The sequence below is a fragment of the Brachycentrus maculatus genome, unplaced genomic scaffold (assembly GCF_059751285.1).
Source record: "Brachycentrus maculatus isolate JH-2025_06_01 unplaced genomic scaffold, ASM5975128v1 h1tg000039l, whole genome shotgun sequence".
Lineage (NCBI taxonomy): Eukaryota > Metazoa > Arthropoda > Insecta > Trichoptera > Brachycentridae > Brachycentrus > Brachycentrus maculatus.
The window spans coordinates 3,131,630-3,151,388 of record NW_028280793.1 but is presented as its reverse complement, the minus strand read 5'-3'; the positions used below and the strand labels follow the sequence as shown (position 1 = coordinate 3,151,388).

Below are 19,759 nucleotides of genomic sequence, written 5' to 3'. Positions count from 1 at the left end.
GTGATACCTGGATATTGGATATTAGCCATCTAAATTGATCACCTATTGCACAACCGAACGTGATACTTTGTATTGTTGCTCGCCACTGCAGAGGGGAATAATACTTTCTGAGAAATGGTCGAACACAACGAATTCGTGAGCACTAAAAGTAATTTTATTGGATTTTATTTATTTAATGGGCTACACGTTGGTGCTAATACTAACTTAATCAGAAGCTCGGTTGTAATTTGAAAGGTAACTTATGACATTTAGATTGAAAAAGTGATTGCGTAACTTGATAATTATTTTTTCGTATCCTGTAACTATATATATTATAACTGTGTGTGGATATATATATATATATATATATATATATATATATATATATATATATATATATATATATATATGTGTGTGTGTGTGTGTGTATACATACATATGTATACATAAAATATATTGTAAATTAATGATATTCCGGGTTTTTTTAGTTAAACTTTTTTCCATTATTTCTAAAAATCTATTATGGCAAGTTTTTCGAAACATTCCGCATCATTTTCTTGTCATCTTTTCTTTTTCATCATTTGTAAGTAAAGCTTTAATGAAAACTGGATAGATTTTACCACAAAAGGTCTGCTGACTCAATTAATGATATTATTGAAATCCTGGGTGTCTTAGATATTTTTTTTTATTTGTTCGGGAATTGTACAGCTTACATTAAAAAAAAGATATAATAAACAATAGTTACATTAACAATAATATACATTACATTACATTAACAAAAATAGTTACTTTAAAAAAAGCCAATTAAACAATTCCACATCTATGTTATAAACTATTAAAAAACATTCAGAGATTTAAAAAAAGGGTATGATATAAAATAATAGATTTTGCAGGAAGGAGAAGGTGACATCAACAGTGAATGTGCTAATTGGTCAAACAAACTATACCAATAACTAAAATAATGCATGGAAGTGAAGCATGGAGTTGGTAGAAGAAGGATGAATGCAGTCAAATTGCTATCTCAGACGGATGTGCGTCAAAACAATGTACGATAGATATTCGAATGGTGAAATAAAGAAGGAATACAAGGCTGAGATATGCATTATCGATACAATGACGAAATGAAAATTGAGATGGTTTGGAAATGTGAATCGATTGAGTTAAGGAAGAACGGCAAAACAAATTTATGAGGCGAAGGCAGTTGGAAATAGAGGCAGTGAAATACCGAGGAAAACTCGTCATCATTAAGTTATTTAATAATAAACTATATTATGTTTTATTTATTGTTTCGGCATTCACTTGAGTTACATACCCCCACCTCCTCACTTACAGAACAGATAATTATTTATGTTTTACAACATTTTTAGTATGTCCAAATACTTGTTCACAAATCTGGATTATCTCCATTTATAGGAGTATCCTTCATATTACTTTTTGACATCTCATCAAAGATGAAGAGGAATATGGTAGTCAGGGCTTTTACGTGTGTAAAGTGATCACTTAAATCAGCCTATGACGGTCGTCAGACCCGTAAATGCCCAGACTTCCATATTCTTCTCCATCTTTGATTAGATGTCAAAAAGTAATATTTATGCTTTAGTTTATATCTAGACCTGAAGATGGAAGCATGGCTTCCGAAACTAGTCGTTAAAATGAAATAAATACAACTCAAGTGGTAAAAAACAAGTGTTTTTCTATTACAACTATATTATATTGTAATATAAAACGGGATTGTATTCGTTTTTAATAAGGCGTTGTATTTTTATTATGATTAGAATTATCTCAATTTTGATCTCGACTCGTTTTATAGCAAGTCATAGAAAAGCATACAATAATTAATATTCCACAAACGCAGTAGAGACTTTTTATTGGGTTAATTTTCCATTAAAAGATTACAAAAGAAGAATATTCAAACGAAATATAGTAATTTCGAATGGTTATGCAGCTTTTATCTATTAATTAAGCTTATTCAAAGCCATAAAGTATATCTTTTCGTCGCACAATAAAATGATTACTAAGTAAAACCCCAATTATATCAGTATTTGATTAAATTTTAAAGCCGTGAAACCATCGACCACATATTACGACCTCGCGGGTGTGTGTACTATCCTAACATATCATTATAATATTATTAAGAGGGAAGTATTCCAAGAGAATACAACCTTGTTCTTAGTTTTGGATCATACTTTAAGTACCTACATTAATTCATGTTTTCAAACAATATCAATACTGCAAGACAGCAGAATTTCGTTAATTTTCCTACAATATATATTTTTTAATTAACATTAAAGAATTTAAAGAGTTCAAATCACTTTTCCTCAATGTTAAATCGTACTTTTAGTACTATCAATTGTGCGTAGTAAAAGTAATATCAATTTTATCATTAAATAGAATCACTTTTTTGTTGTTTTTTTTAAACAATTCGCCATTTGTAGAGATATTTACTTTTTCTTCTTATTCCTAGATCCATCCCAACTTATCTTCTTTGTAGACTATTAGAGTCAGCTCTCCTCGTCTAAGGTTGTAAGTCATTCTATTATATCTTGGACAACGTCACATAGGCCATGCCTTCGAATCATGTTAACTTTCTGTAGTACCCGTGATTTTTTTTTCTCTTACTAGATGTCTTTCGAGGAAGATCCATGGCGATTGCTTGGTTCACAATATGATCAGGTTCTCTGCACCCTATGTGCCCATGCCATCTCGATTGCCCTTCCTCTACCTTACTATCTATATCTCTTACACCCAGACTTCCATGATATCGATATCTGTATACTTCAAGTGAGAGTTTTTAAAAGCTTTTTTAAAACAACCCTGAAAAATTAGGTCTAATAACGATATTATATTGTTTTTTTTTTATCGTATAAAAGTCTTTTATTTTTCAATAAATTATTCTTTTTCATGGATTAAAATACAATTGGGCATTATTGTAATTATTTTCATGAACATTTTCGACTATCAGCTTAAGGTGTTTATTTTGAAGACACGCGCCAGCTCTGTTTTGATTACTCATATGCATCGCAGACGCAAACGCATATTAATATAAGTCAAACATAATATGTATCGTCGTAATCGTTTTAATTTAAGAAAATAATTTATAATTTAAATATAGGATACGCTGTGTGGCTTTGGATAAATTGTAACGGCCGAATATTATAGCTTTATTGTGCTCATTATATTGGTCATAAAGTAACGAAGCGCCATACCATAATGAAATTACATATTTTTACGGTTTAAATAAAGTGTAATAATTTATAATTTCTCGTAATTTTATACCAGTTCAGGCTTGCAAGCATCTTTATTATCATAAGTGCATATTTATATTTTCCTTTGCCAAAACGTACAAATAATTGGTGTAAAAATTCGCTGCTATCGACAAGAGCAAATTTCAAAAGGATTCCTCACACAAATCACAAGATTGCACCTTCCAGCAAAACTACACATAAATCACCAATAACATACTGTATGAAAATCTTCTACGGTTCTTCAAACCCAAATCCGCACCCCAATGGTGCATAGGGCACTGCATCATATAAACGCTAACGTGTTATTTTAATCGTCTTCTAAATTCAGTCACCGCACTAGTGGACTGGTACCTTAAGTGCAAGGCTGATCGATCACCTTGCCTTCGTGTAAGTAACGAACAAGAAAACAATGCCCTACGCACCGTTGTGTGCGAATAAGTGTTAGAAGAAACGTTGTGCCAATTTATATCATTAGTAACTCGAATTGTATCTTTTTTAATTTTACTTTGATTCTAAATCCTCTAAAAACATTTTTCATACTTGATAACGTATTCTTCTCCCGGAATCCCATATTAATAGATTCATTACTAATAAATTGATGTTTATCAGGTGGGGTATAAATACTATACTTTGGTCTTAATATGATGGCTGATAATGTAGATAGGCCTGAGGACATTCTGCGAACTGGTTGATCAGTCATCAAGCCTATGGTTCTCAAATATTCAAAAATATAATTTTATTGTGTGCACCTCGAGAATTAAAAAAAATTGTTTAAAATAATATTTTAAGTATCCAAATTTATTCACAATGTTTTGAGTGTGTCTAAATTTTGTTCTTAATTGTGGATAAGCTCTACTTTATTAAGTGTTATTTATATCAAGATTTTTTTATTATTAAAATTGATATCTCAACATAGATGAAGATGAAATATAAAAGTCTTAAAAAATAATTTTTAAATATTATATGTCTCCTAGTATGTAAAATAATACGGCAAAGAGTCTTACATACATTTCTGATAATCAAATAATCTTACTTATTCCTACCATAGATGTCGCCAATGAAGTAACATGAATTAGATCTGTCAATTGATGCATAATACAACTTCAAAGTTAATAACAATAAGAAAAATATTACTACTGCTTTCAAAGTCCTTATCACTATCAGCGGGGCATATAAGTTAATAGTAACTAGTCTGTATATAATATATTGTAGTATATACCAGAGGTGTCAAACTCCATAGACACCAAGGGCAGCATAAGGTATTTTGGGTACGCCGGCGGGCCACATCAAAAATTTAAAAAATCTCATTAATTTTTATCCAACCTGAAGTGAATAATTTACTATCAAAGGCAGTCACATGAGGTACAGTAGATCTAACCTTATGATTTTGTAAAAGAATATCTTATGTTCCCGTAAAAAACAATGATTTCAATGAAGAAATAAAATAAATGAAAAATATAACTGCGGGTATCCGCGGGCCGCATAAAAAATACTCGCTGGCTGCAAGTTTGACATCCCTGGTATATATGTAGCACTATTTTGTAGATTTATTTTATGTGCTACCAATTTTTTAGTAAAATAAGTAAAATGCACTGCCAGAAATTTTAGTCACTACCTTTGATTAATATTTTTGTTTTATCCTGATTTTACCCACAGATGAAGAATGCTTGGCCCGAAAACATGAATGAAACAGCATTCTCGGGCATTTATGTAAATATCCTACATTTCAAATTCATTCAGTATTTTGGAATAGAAAAGTATTTCCGGTATACCTGGAGGTCACCTGAAACGGACCGTGAATTATGGGAATTTTGAATGCGCTATTTCGCAAATCTAAAAATTTGCTCAGTAATTAATTTCGTGTTTATGCCAATTCTGTATCGCGTTTGCTTTATCTCCGTTTCGAAAAGCAGTTTTATCATAAAAAGGCGATAAAATCACTATTTCACCTAACAAATAATGAGCCTCATTATATTACATTAAATATGTAGGCTCTCGGTTTTCCAGTAAGTCCTCGCAGTGTATTTTTAGAATCAAATTACCGTCTGTACTCGTGTTAATTAATCAGAAAAAAGAAAACAGAATGCATGAAATGTTTCAATAATGATTGCATAATTTAATTCTAATTTTAATATTGCATTTTTTTCTTTTTCAGATATGTACGAAACCACGATGATGAGAGATAAACAATTTGGTATGTTACAATATTTATTTAAACTAATAAATAAATTATGTATATCTTTACTCTGGAATTAAGTTTTACCTCATAATAAAAGTAAACAATGATTAAAGAAAACACTTCGTTTTTTACCTCTTGAGTTTTATTATAGACTACATGTTTCAGAAGTTAAACTTACATCATTCAGGTCTGTATAATAACTATACTATATAGTTATTATACAGACCTGAATGATGGAAGATTAACTTCTGAAACATGTAGTCTATAATAAAACTCAAGTGGTAAACAACGAAGTGTTTTCTTTAATCATTGTAACATGTCTTACCACAAAGTTAATGCCGAAACAATAAATAAAATAAAAGTAAACATTTACAGGCGTCTGTATATGAATTCAAAAAACTTCTTGTGGTAGGTGCAGCGATTGAAAGTATTATCTCAGTTGCACTTTAAGTATATTAAATATAATTGAAATATGTATTTCAAAAATATTATGAAGTAAATTTTTTTAATGTAGATACCCTCGGTATTATCTCTACCTAGGTAAAATGCTTGTTTAGGTAAGTATCAATTTTATTTTTACTGTATATTTTTTAATGATGAATGACACTACATTGGTAAGAAAAGGTAGGTAGAATAGTAGATCGGAAAAGAATATTAAAGTCAATAGCAAGGGCACTCAAAGTTGTATATCCGTACTATTCCATTATTTTCTTAAGGCGGGATAATCGAAAACCCCCAACTTATTTTTTTTAAACCCGGGTAACATTAAACGTAATTGATTTTTTTGTTGAAAACACCGTTTTGGTTATACATTAATATTTTTTCTTTGAAATAAATGTAAGGTTTTCTAAAGAAAAAGCTTTTGAAAAGCAAATAGCAAAAAAAAAAACAAATTCCAATATATATTCTAATAAAAATGTGCGCTAAGACATGTCTGCCTCTCGCGCGGCCGATCGCTTACTACATAAGCATTACAGTAATACCTAAAAATGAATTTTGCGCTTGATCACAGAAAAATAGATTGAAAATAGTATTTTTCAAAAAAGCATGAACATGTTTCTTTTTTAATACTGAAGAACGTGCCGACATTCTATTTATGTACAACAAAAAAAAGCAAAATACTCGTAAACTTTCTTATTTTATTATTCGCATTGTCAAAATATGCATACCCTATGCAAAACAATACACATATATTTTTTAGTTTCGGCATGTCTAATGTATTTTAACGACCTTTGAAAAAAAATTGCGACTCTCTTTGGCATATTTTTGTGTCGGCTTTTTGACAATGAGTCGCAATAAAATTGCGCAACGCCGTTTACCAAGGGTTGCTTGCATATAAAACTATTAACGGTATCGGAGAAAGGTAACCAATGGACCGTTCGATCGTAAAATATATAGTAGCCAGCCCTGACTTCCTAGAAAACGATGGTTGTAAAACTTAGAATTGGCAAGAACGGTATATTGCGTATTTTTTTTAGGAGAATGGTCATAATTCATGAAACGTAATTTGCTAAAATGAAAAAAAAAATCTAGCAAATTCTGATATTATTCTTCCTTCTTCTTTCTATACTACCTATAATTCCTTATCCATTTCCTTTCCTATAAATCAGTAACGTCGTACACCTAATACCCCTTCACTTATCGTCTATATTTTGTAAAATTAATTTCACTTTTAAATCTAAGAATCTCAAACATCACATAACTGACGATCAAGATAACACAGCGCCCATACAATACGGTGCCCCATGCACCACAGAATCTAAATAGGTAAAAATAACGTTGCATGTAAAATATTCTACATTTGTACTAACAGTTGACTAGTAGAATAGGATAAAATTTTGATATCTCAACATAGATGAAGAAAAATATGGAAGACTGCGTATTTACAGCGCTTATCACCAGTCATATGCTTGGTAAGTGTCACTTTGCACACGTGTAACATTCACCATTCCACCCATGACATCTATGATATATGTATAAAGGAGTTCCAAAAATTTGTGTGATTGTAAATCATGGATAGAACGGTAAATGTTACACGTGTATAAAGCGATCACTGGCCTATCTTTGACCTATCATAAGCCCTGTAAATACCAAAACTTCCATATTCTTCTTCACGTATATTGATATGTCAAAATGTTAAAAAAATAGAGAAGCTCAGATTTGTGAACAAGGATTTGGACACATATGGAATATGGTATATGGTATATAGATAATAAATATGGAATATATGTAAAAAAAAATGTTATGTGATCGTCAATTATGGGTAGAATTGTGAATGGTCTATGATAGGTAAAAAAAAAATCCCTGTAAAAACTCTGACTCCTATATTCTACTCTATTTGTATTGAAATTTCAAAATTTGAAAAAAATATTATTTAAAAAAATGTGTGCACAAAATTTGTAAATTTGTAATTTACGGTCAGTAATAAAGCTAGCCGTTTAAAAATGTTCAGACAATAATAATCATAAAGCTATTACTGCACCAAATCTATAAGAACCCTACAATATTTCAAATTCCTACCCTTTATGCGTTACCCCTGCGCAATAGCCACTCTTGTAAATGCATAGAAACGTTAAAAAATGATTTTTCAAGGTCTTTTCACTTTATTACGGGTATTATTCAATGTTCATTTTTTGGCTTTCTCCTCAACGCAAAATACCGAACAAATTGCCTTGCGAAGGGTAAGTCACCCCTAATTCTTTCCTGGCTTAGGGAATACACATTTTACATTTCACCCCCCCGCTGTGGAATTTTGTCACTTGTGATAGGATTTTTGAAGCATTTTCGTGTATTTTTAAAAAGTCGTTTCCTCAGTTACAAAAGGTGTCAAAAGTGTTTTAAAAAATATCTAAACAATTTTATCTACCGCATTTTATCAACGCAACTATTTTTTTTGAATCCCAGCATTAATGAAGACGAATATGGTAGTCTGGGTATTTACATGACTTATGACGTGTCATAGCTAGTTTAAAGATCACTTTATACACGTGCTACATTCACCATTCTATCCATAACTGACAACCACACCACTCAATTTTTTGGAATTCATACATATATCATTTAAATCTCACGTCGCTTCGTGCGTGAGTTTACGGCAGTATCTATGTAGGATTTTGAGTTGCGGATGCATTGAAAAATGCTTCAGATAACCTGGACGGACATGGTCAGCAAAACAAGAGTTCTCCAAATTAATAGGGAACTAATATGAAATTCAAAATACAAAATGAGAAATTACTCAGCTTATATTACAACTAATATAAACTATTGTTTACACTTAATTTACTACATCTACATATATATTTACATTTCCTTACAGTAAACAAAACATTTATTTTAAAATTATTTCAGATTCTTTTCATTCTTCATACATTCAGGTATCTCGTGATACATTTTCAAACCCTTATGCATTAAACAATTTAGCGACTCTGTTTTTTCATAAATGGCAGTCTTATTTTATCCCTAAATATTTTGGTAATTTTTCGTTAAAAAAATTATGTATAAATATCAGCATATTAAATTTTAATCTCTTTTTTATAGATAACCAGTTTATTTCTTCTCTCATTTTTTCTACATTATAATATTTAGTTTTCTTAAGAACTATTCTCATCGTTTTATTTTGTATAATTTCTAACTTATTTAAATTTCCTTCATTTGCTACACGACACATTTGGACACGATACGTAAAGAAGAAGATGCAGCTTATAATTTGACCAATTTATAAGCGGAGCAACCCAGATTTGTGAATAAAGATTTGGTCACGCCCAAAATGTTGTTATAATTCATTGTTTATTTTGATATCACAAACAATGGGTATATAAAAAAGTGTTTGACAAGTGGTCTCCCAATCGGAATTGAAATCATTCGCAACTATGTTAGTCATCATAATTGGTGACTGTTGTTTATAATTGCGCTAAGTGCAAGTTGATCTGATATGTAATAGCTTATTCAAATAATAGCCGGCCCTCTTTTGTTTGCGGCCAGCGAGATCACATCACCTGATGGGCCGCGGCCGGCTCTGTGCACCGACCAGGTGTGAGCCAGGGATCGTCAACCAATTTACGAGATAATAAATAAAATAATAAATAAAAATAATTTATGTAGTGCCATTTTCGTAAAAAGCTACCTCAGCGGCGTTTCATCGTTTTTTAATGACGTTATGAATAATGGAAGCGGGCTATACGACTTTAATGCGTAATATTCATTTTCATTGATTAAATGAGGCAGACACAGTTGGATTAGTTTCTGTATTTTTAATCCCGTTCTATTGTAGATAATAATTATATTACCGAGATTTTATCATACGTTTATTTTTAAGGGAGCTGCTGATAGTAATAATAATAACAATATTGGAAAATTTATGTAGCGCAATTTTTTGTAAAATACTACCTCAAGGGCGCTTCGCTGTGTTCGGATTACGGAAAATGATTTAGCAAACAAATGCGTTTTTAGTTTATTTTCAAAATATCATCTCACTAACTTTTTCTGACTACTGATGGAAGAGCATTCCACGCTATCGGTCACTCAACAGCAAAGGCACTCTCGCCAAATTCAGTGCGTTGTCTGCGAGCTGATAAGATCACTTTAATGATATCAGTTGTAGCTTGAGACGTATATCAACCAATTTGTCGGGAAAACACAGCTCTTTTAAATACTCTGGAGCCATATTATGTATTGATTTATACATTAGTAGACAAAGTTTTTAAAAATGTGAATCTTAAATAAAGTATTTTGAAAAAAATTATAAGAACACATTTTATAATTCTCTCGTAAAAGACATGCGTATAATACTATAATATTACTTAAAATTAATCACCTTACGTAGCAACATAATATCGAGTGGCAAAAAAAGTTTGCTCGAAAATATGCAATTTTTACTTAATGATGCAAATTATAATGTTTTCAGCGTTCTACAAACTGGCAAAATACAATAAGTAGTTTAAAACGTCATATTTATTTGATTTTTAAAGTAAATTCAACTTTAAGTTTAAAAGCGGGTATTTTACTCAGACAAAAAGCTTTAAATAACAGGGATTATTCACACAGGGATTTAGAGTTAACGTTTTTTCTGGTATACCCACGATATGTAAGTATGTCAATATTTTATTTCAATATTTATTTATTTTATTAGTGTATATATTTTATAATTGTAGTCCCACCCTCGAAATGTTGGCGATTGCTGGTGGAATGTTTTTCCATTGAATCCAATTACTCGATAATCGTGAGGCTGAAGGTTAATTTTAGTTTGGATAATACAGTATGTAGATGATCTCGCCAAATGCCTCCCTAACCTTCTGTTACTACTTATTATAATATTACCATTATACATTCCACCCTGTATAACTTACTGCATTATTAATTATCTTGGAGGCCATACTTATCTTCATACAATATCTTTATCATACTTATTTCAATTTTTTATTGTATGTATTTATTTAAAGAACGATTTAAAAAAAAAAATTTTAGAGACCCACCAAGCTACCTTGTGTGTCTTGTCGGTGGAGTTCTTTTTGCATACATTTTTTATTGTTTTGAACCATTTTAACCTAATAACATAACGATTAACATATTACTTTAAATAAAGATAAAATAAGACTGCCATTGTTTAAAAAAAACGAGTCACAAAATTTGTTAATGTATAAGGGTTTGAAAATGTATGATGAGATGCCTGAATGGATGAAGAATGAAAAGAGTCTGAAAGAATTTAAAAATAAATGGTTTGTTTACATAAAAATAAATTTTAAGTGTAAATAATAGTTTATACTACTGTAATATAAGCTAATTAAAGATTTTTTAAATGAAAAAAAAAATACACTAAAAAAAGAGAGAAAAATTAAGAAAATAAACTATGTATTTTACAATTTTCATAAAATTAACTCATTATCATTTACCCTTGAAATCAGTTTTCACATAATTTTTTTGTGTCCAAATCCTTGTTGATAATTCTGGGTTTCACAACATAGGAGTTATTATATTACATATTAATAACTCGTAAGTGGAAAAATACAGTTTTGTTAACAAGGATTCGGTTAACAGAATGATAGGTCAAATTATAAGCTTAAATAAAATTGTAAAAAAAAATCAGGCGTTTCCTAGTATGTGAAATAATTCGGGAAGAATCTTGCATAGGTGCTCTTAAATAAGGTTCTCTGCTAAAAAAAAAGGTTACTCATATTAACCATCGATGCTGCCGAGAACTCACACATGGTGTGTCAATTATGTGATATGTATTTGAGTTCCTAAATTTGAGTAGTGTGGGTGTCAATCTTGGGTAGAATGGTGAATGAGATGGTAGGCGTGTGAATCAAATGAGTAGGTAAGAAAGAAAAGTAAAACAAATATGTATAACGAATATAATAAAAACATACGAAAACCGAGTAAAACTTGGCATGATCAAGTTTTTCGAATACTTGAAATTGGTCAGGTTAGGAATCGTAATAATCGGCATGAAAAGATGCATGAATATATTAGAGGCGAAGACATTTTGCAAAGGCAGATTGGTGTGGCGTTATATTCTCTCTACCTACCCCTGCGAGGAAGAGGCGTGACGGTTAGGTTAGTTATTATGTAAATAGTGTGTCTAAATCGGACACATATGCTTGTATCGTTTTAGTAAAATATCATGAAATTTATGCTAATCTTAAAATATGTATTATTTATATTTTAATTTTTGACCGGGTTATCGCACTGAATACTTCAGATCCGGTTTCTAGCGCAGCCAAGGTAAAAATTATTAACACCGTCCTTATACTAATATCCGCTCAAAACTATGAAGATGTCGTGTGCGTAGGAATAATTAAATGCTAACTAATCTCCAGGTGCAACTTGCATTATAATTATTTTTGAAGAGTAACACATCCTCCATACACACATATTGAAATACCATATTAACTTAAGCCTTCTTTCCCGAAATACAATGCGTTGGACAGCGCACAATGCGTGCGAATACCTCGCTACGAGATGCAGCAAAAAGGTGCTAAATTAAAATTATGCACCTGTTAAAAGGATGCATTTGAGTAGTTACCATATCCTTATCGGACGTTCCGATTAATATTTTTATATGAATGCAGTTATTATTTTGATAACCGTTACGGCGAGCAGATGTGGAATAAATTTTACTGTGTTAATGATTCGTTTAATTAAAAAAAGGACATGAATTTAATTTAATTTAAAAGGAATACTTTCATTTTCGAAGAATTTGGATTAAATTCTGTGACATGCGAGAGTGAAGCAGTGAGTCTTAAAAATAGCTATGTCAAAAGTTTTAAACGTCAATTGTGTGTGTTGAAGTATTCTCTTCACACCAATTTTCAAATCTTTCTCATTTATATGCAACGAGTGCATACTGAACATGAACTTGCTTTCAAGTAGGTAGTTAGTTGTGAATAGAAACGAAAGCGGTCGGATCACCTTCCAACTTATAACCCGCGCCACCGCCGCGCTCTACTATGCACCATAGTACTGCCGCTTCAGTCAGAGCCGCCCGTGAATCCAATTTAGCGCTGGTCATGAACCACGGCCGGGCTCATATCTGAACATAATCTGCATACGCCCTCCGCGCGAAGAGGCGTCGCGCACTTACTATATTTCCATACATTTCACCCATAAATTATCCCCAATCCCATTATAACGGTCGGCCCAACAGATCTAGAAATCGATTATTGCCCGGTTTAATAATTAATATTAGTATTCACAAAACACGATTGGATTAATGTTAATTAGTTTAATTATCTCCCGAGCATGGTCTCGGTAGTTCAGCGGGGTAACATGTAATTAACTGAACGCACTTCACTCGTTGTTCGTACGCTATGTATCGCGTTCCACTCGCTTATTAAATTATACTATAATACTTATTAATACCATTTTATTTCGTTTTTATAACGAGTATTTTTCTCAAAAGGTCATCGCAAAACATCTGCAAAATTTTGCATATAAATCGCTAAACATGCATAGAAACGAAGATCTATTAAATTATGAAACCTTCCAGTAAAAATATACATTTTGCCTTAACATGCGGTCGACGGTATTTTTAATAATAAATAATATTTGTTACATATTATTATTTTTTTAACATCTCATCAAAGATGAAGAAGAATATGGAAGTCTGGGCATTTACGGAGCTGACGACCGTCATAGGCTGGTTTAAGTGATCACTTTACACACGTGTAACATTCACCAATTCTACCCATTATTGACAACCACACTACTCAAATTTTTGGAAGTTCTATATGTATATATATATATATGAACCAATTTAGAAACCTTGTTCTTGAATCACTAGAACTTCACTAGAGACATCTATTGGTGAGATGTAAAGAAGCTTTTTTACTTAGCAGAAACTCTTATATTAGTATGTGAGATCCGAATCCTAGATTATATTCACACACATGAGAAACGCCAGAAAATACCATTTTCATTTTTATTATTAAGCTTATAATTTGACCAGATAATTTATGAAAATAACTCCTCTAATTGGAGATAATCCAGACTTTGTGAACAGGTATTTGGACACACTCAAAATGTTGTAAATGTTTGTTACATTTAAATACTGTAGTTGTATTCAAAAAAGTTATATTTCTGCTTTTTTCGGTAAGTTCTCTCATAATGTTATATTTATCGTTAAAAAATATGTTTAGCAACATTTAATCAATTAACAACTGTTTCCAACTCTAATAAATATAAATTTAGTATGAACTTAAGGAAAGAAGGATGAAAGTAAACTGAATGCAGTCGAAATGCGATCTCTCAGACGAATGTTTCTGAGCGATATATGATAAATGTTCGAAGGAATAAATCCATGACTGAGATAAGCATTATCGATGAAATTAAGAAAGGTATGTTGCGATGGTTTGGGGGTGAGAATTTTATATGTGAGGAAAGAGTAGCAAGACAAAATTATAAGGTGAATGTAGTTGGAAATAAAGCAGAGGAAAACTAAGAAAAAAATGGTATGGTCAAGTATTTAAAATACTTGGTCGTGGTCAGGTCAGGAGTCGAAATAATCGGCGGGTACGTATGAGAAGATGCATAAAGTGGCGTTCTATTCTCTCTGCATACCCCTTCAGATAGGCGGCGTGATAGTTAGCTAGTTATAACGTGTTTAATTAAACCTCACCTCACCAATAACATACAAGTAATATATCTTAAGTATTCAGTATTGCAAAACAATATGTTTTCATAGAGGATTTAACGCTTAATAAAATATTTTATCGACTCAAGTATAGTTATTAGTAATAATAAACATTTAAAAATAATCTGTGTTTTACTATCTTTTTTAAAGTGGGTAACCGTTATTAAATATTCAAGTGAACAGCTAATAGAAAAGGCGATAACTGGGATGTAACCTGTAACCTTTAAATCTGCACGCGTGAGCCTGTACCGACAGATATCAATCTTTCCATTCTATTATAATTTTTAGGAATAAAGAAATCTGATACGTACATAAAGTATATTAAACTCAAACTTTTGGAAAAAAAAGTGAAAATGTAACCATGGTTTAACAACATTTTGAGTGTGTCCAAATACTTATTCACAAATCTGGATTATCTCCAAATATAGGAGTTATTTTATTTATTGTTTCGGCATTAACTTTGTGGTAAGACATGTTAGAATGATTAAAGAAAACACTTCGTTTTTTACCACTTGAGTTTTATTATAGACTACATGTTTCATATATTATGTTATTATACAGACCTGAATGATGGAAGTTTAACTTCTGAAACATGTAGTCTATAATAAAACTCAAGTGGTAAAAAACGAAGTGTTTTCTTTAATCATTATAGGAGTTATTTATCATATTATTTTTTGACATCTCATCAAATCCATATTCTTCTTCATCTTTGATCTTCATCTTTGGAGATAATACAGATTTTGTGAACTAGTATTTGGACACACTCAAAATGTTGCAAATAAATTATCTGGTCAAATTATAAGCATAAATAATAAAAATGAAAATGATATTTTCTAATAAAATGAAGAAGAATATGGAAGTCTGGGCATTTACGGGGCTTGCGACCGTCATAAGCTGGCTTAAGTGATTACTTTACACACGTGTAACATCCACCAGTTCTACCCATGATTACCAATTACAATAATGCGCCCTCTCTGAGTTGTCCCGTGCCAAGGGCACATTTAAAAATACTTAAATTTGTTTATGACATGCAATAAAATACGACATGGCCGAATGATGCAATCTGTTTCAGATCTACCCGCCTCTATGATTAATTTATGAATATCTTTTTTATACTTAGTTTCGTTTTTTAATAATTTGTGGATAATCGAAGCAGGTTGTACAACTTTATTAGAAGTTCATAATTGTACAAATACTCCCTTAAAAAGGTGTTTTATTCACCATTTTTACAACCGCAATTTTTTAACTTCCATTCGCTTTTTAAGTTTAAGTAAAACTTATTAAGTGAAACAAGGGTTGCTGAGATAATCAGCCCGCTTTCGAATGTTGGTCTCATCTGAAGCTTGTATGTAAATTGAAGCTAAATATCTCTCGCCCCACCGATCCTGCCATATCGTATCCTGAGATCTCATGTGGGAAGGTTGCATATTATACAGGTTGTTTAAAAAAAGTGTTTGAATGTTTCAAATAAATAACACAGAGAAAAACTGTAAAAATATATATTTTCTAACTGTAACAGGTCACGCGTTACTGTGGATCGGTCTGCGTAAATGGGAAAAAATTGGTTATACACATTTTTTATATGTTTAATTTAACAATTAAACAATACAAATGTAAAAACATCTTTGATATTTAAAATGCCAACTGACAGTTAATAAAAACACGCGTAAATTCGAATAAACGCCATGTCAAAATTTAAAAACAATCGATGTATTACTTTAGGAGATTTAAGACTTCAGTAAACGAATATTTACACTTTTACATATACTTACAAATTATTGTTTAAAATATATCGTATTTTTGAACTTAAGTACGAACTAAGGTGACGCGTTAATAATAAAATTATACGGAAAAAAGCCTCCATTATTTTTTTATCATTCTTAAGACTAGCAAAAACGTTATATTTGCAAAATTGCTGTCTACTTTACAGGAAATCCATAAATATCTTTTTTAAAATATATATTTATAAATATTTTTTTTAAAATCCATAATAATAATAGTATTTGTAATTTGTCACGATAACTGCTATTTAGTGAAAGGCCTGTTTTATTTTTACTTTTGAAAAGTGGCAATAAAAATTGTTTCCTTTATTCCAAATTTCATACAAAACTGATTTAAAATAATAATTAATAATAATAATAATAATAATAAAACCCTTATCCGCACCCCAATGGTGCATAGGCCACTGCGTCATGTAAACGCAGTGTTATCTTGATCGTTTACACATGAAGGAAAGGTGATCAGCCCTCCGCTTCAGGTACCAGTCCAGGGTAATATTGAATAAATATGACAGTGAAAAAATCACTAATTTTTATTTTACCCCCCTTGGGAATCGATCCCGGGACCTCCAGAACGGTAGCCGAGCGTGCTGACCATTACACTACGGATGCGGACTAAAATAATTAAGTATTTTTTTATGTTCCCAAACAATCGTAATCAGCCTGTATATTATGCACAATATCAGAGTGATCTCGGGTACGGCTACCATTTTCACACGATATAATATTAACAATCGAATCGAGAAAATGATATTTTATTCACAACAACAGTGAGGATAAACGATAACGTGTTTAATTGAACGATGGAAGAAACATAAACATTTATTAAAGTGTATTTTTAAACGTTTTTTTCTTTCAATTATTAAGGAAAACACTTCGTTTTTTACCACTTGAGTTTTATTATAGACTACATGTTTCAGAAGTTAAACTTCCATCATTCAGGTCTGTATAGTAACTAAAATATAAAATGTAAAATTGTTCTATAAATAAGGAGAGGGGAAAGTAAGGGGAAGGGGTTAGTCAAGGGACGGAGTTTGAAAACAAAGGAAAAATGGAAAGCAAAGGTGAAGAATTTAGAAACAATATATTATTTAATAAATTATTATTAGAATTGAGGTTTTTTTGGATTTCTAAATTTTCAAGATAATTCATAATTTGACCTTTATATGGAACAAGGTGTAATAATTTTAATTTATGAGAGTAAAATGAGTGATTAGTATATATAATGTGATTTGCAAATTCCGAAAAATAACTACTAACAAGACCTCTATGATGTTATTTAATTGTAATCTTTAAATTTTTCGCAGTTTGGCCAAAATTTTTTTTTTATCACAATCTCCACACGAAATTTCATAAACACCACTTTTTTGTAATAAATCAATTTTGGATTTTGAGTTATCGAGGATTTTATGTAAATTATTATTTGTTTAATATGCAGGTTGGATATGGGAGGGTAATTTATACAAAAATAACATTTGGTATGTATATTTCCAAAGTTGCGCATAAGCGTGATATTGTATTGACAGAAACATTATAAAAGCTCCAGTTTACCAAACGTTCCTCATTAAAGAAATAATCAAGACACATCCGTTGAAATTTTTTTATTAAAAAAAAAACTATTTAAATAAAATAAAAAAAAACTTTTATTCATTCTGTCCAATTTAATTACACAAAAAATAGCTGATACTTTGTGCCACATTTTATTTTGAAAATAAACTTAATTTTGATACTATTATTCCAAGCGGTTTCGGCAAGCACCTTATCTTTTGCAGGGTTGTACGTATCTACATTGAACGTATCTATCCCTGAAGAAGACAAGGTGCTTGTTGAAACCGGGTGGAATGTGCCCACTAAAAATAACAGTGCTTAAAACCGGATATAATATAAATTCAAACAGTACGAAGAATTTTGATGGTCTAACCAATTTATTAGACAAAAGAAACGTAAATACAATTTTGAATATTTTTTTAGTTATAATAATAATACGTCAAAATCTGGTTGTGTCAAAAGTCTGCGTAATCGGAGGGCATGTATAACTAGATGCATGGATGCGAAGGAATCGAGCAGTGTATGTTGGGACAGAAAAGTGTAGCATTCCATCCTCTTTGCCTACCTCTGAGGGGAAACGGCGTGATGGTAGTAGTAGTATAAAAATGTTCGCAGTTGTTAAAATCGGAAAGTGCGCAAATTTTGATGAGATGCACTCGATCGCGTGACGTCAGAGGGGGTGTGTACGGGCCATCCTTGCTGGGGGCAAGGCCGGAGAAGGCAGTGTTTTTGTGCAATTACCCGCATAATATTTTACGTGGCTCTGGCACACGTGACGCGGCGAAACAGATTGAGATCTATATACGGGGGGCTTGAAACAGCAACGGATTGAGCAAAAAAATCAATAAAATCTAGCAGTAACATAACCTGAGGTTCGATCCAAAATACGATCTTATCAGTAAGCTTAGCGTTAGCGTTACTTCTATGAAAATCAAATAACTTATGGTTATTTCATAGGTAAAGTACGATAAAAGAAAAATAATCCTGAAAATATTTATTGGCTTTTGAAACGATTAAGGCAGGATAATCAATAGTTTAATAGTTAGTACTAAAATAATTTGCTTTGTAGAGTAATTAGTACCATAGTCTAAAAATAAATCCTTTAGTATATTAAAGTAATAATAAAAGAGTAAGTCAAGTTAAATTTCAAAGAAATAAACGAAAAAAGAAAAGCAATCTATTAAACAAAATAAAAATAATATTAACAGTAAACTAGTTAGATTATTTGATTGATTTTTTTTAGACCCAGGTATTATTTAACGTGATTGAATTTTTTCATTAAAACGCCTTTTTTTATTGAAAAAAAAGTTTTCTTGGAAATAAATATATGGTTTTAAAAAAAAAGAGCAATTGAACGGTAATGTTTTCCAAAACTGTAAAAAAAATATTCACCAAATTCCAATGTACCTATATGCTAATGAAAATTGTGCGCGGGCAACACGTGTGGATCAGTATCAATATTATATAATATTGGTAATAAGAATCCACTCTTATGAAATTAGGCCTTTATACTAAAATGATTCATAAACTCACCCTAAAGCTATGTAGTAACTACCTACATATATCTTGAGTATTCAACTTTCACAGAGCTTATTTGTAACATCGTACTATAATCCCGTGAATGAGCTTTCATTAACCGACACTTAGCAGTCTGGATTCAGTCTAGATTCGCCAAGGTAGCGCTTTACCAATCGATCAATCTAATAACTGATTATTTCCCACTGCCAGTCATTAGGCTCCAGGAACTCCATTAAATTCTGCCTTCCCTTAATATTAAAACGAGCATTTTACTAGATTCTGCTAGAATAATTTGCGGCAATCCGTAATTAGATGGCACGAGCGAGTAGCTAGAAAATTCTTGTATACAATAAACGAACATTTATTATGTTTTGCCATCAATAAG

The 19,759-nt window shown here is 31.2% G+C and overlaps 1 protein-coding gene across 1 annotated transcript in view; it reads left to right on the top strand.

Annotated features, from left to right (window-relative positions):
* The window catches only part of LOC148312510 (uncharacterized), a 180,765-nt gene that overhangs the window by 20,049 nt on the left and 140,957 nt on the right, over window positions 1-19,759 (top strand). Inside the window, exon 3 of the mRNA XM_088276704.1 lies at window positions 5,380-5,418. Within this exon, the coding sequence (XP_088132830.1) occupies window positions 5,380-5,418 (39 nt within the window). The remainder of the gene's footprint in view (window positions 1-5,379; window positions 5,419-19,759) is intronic.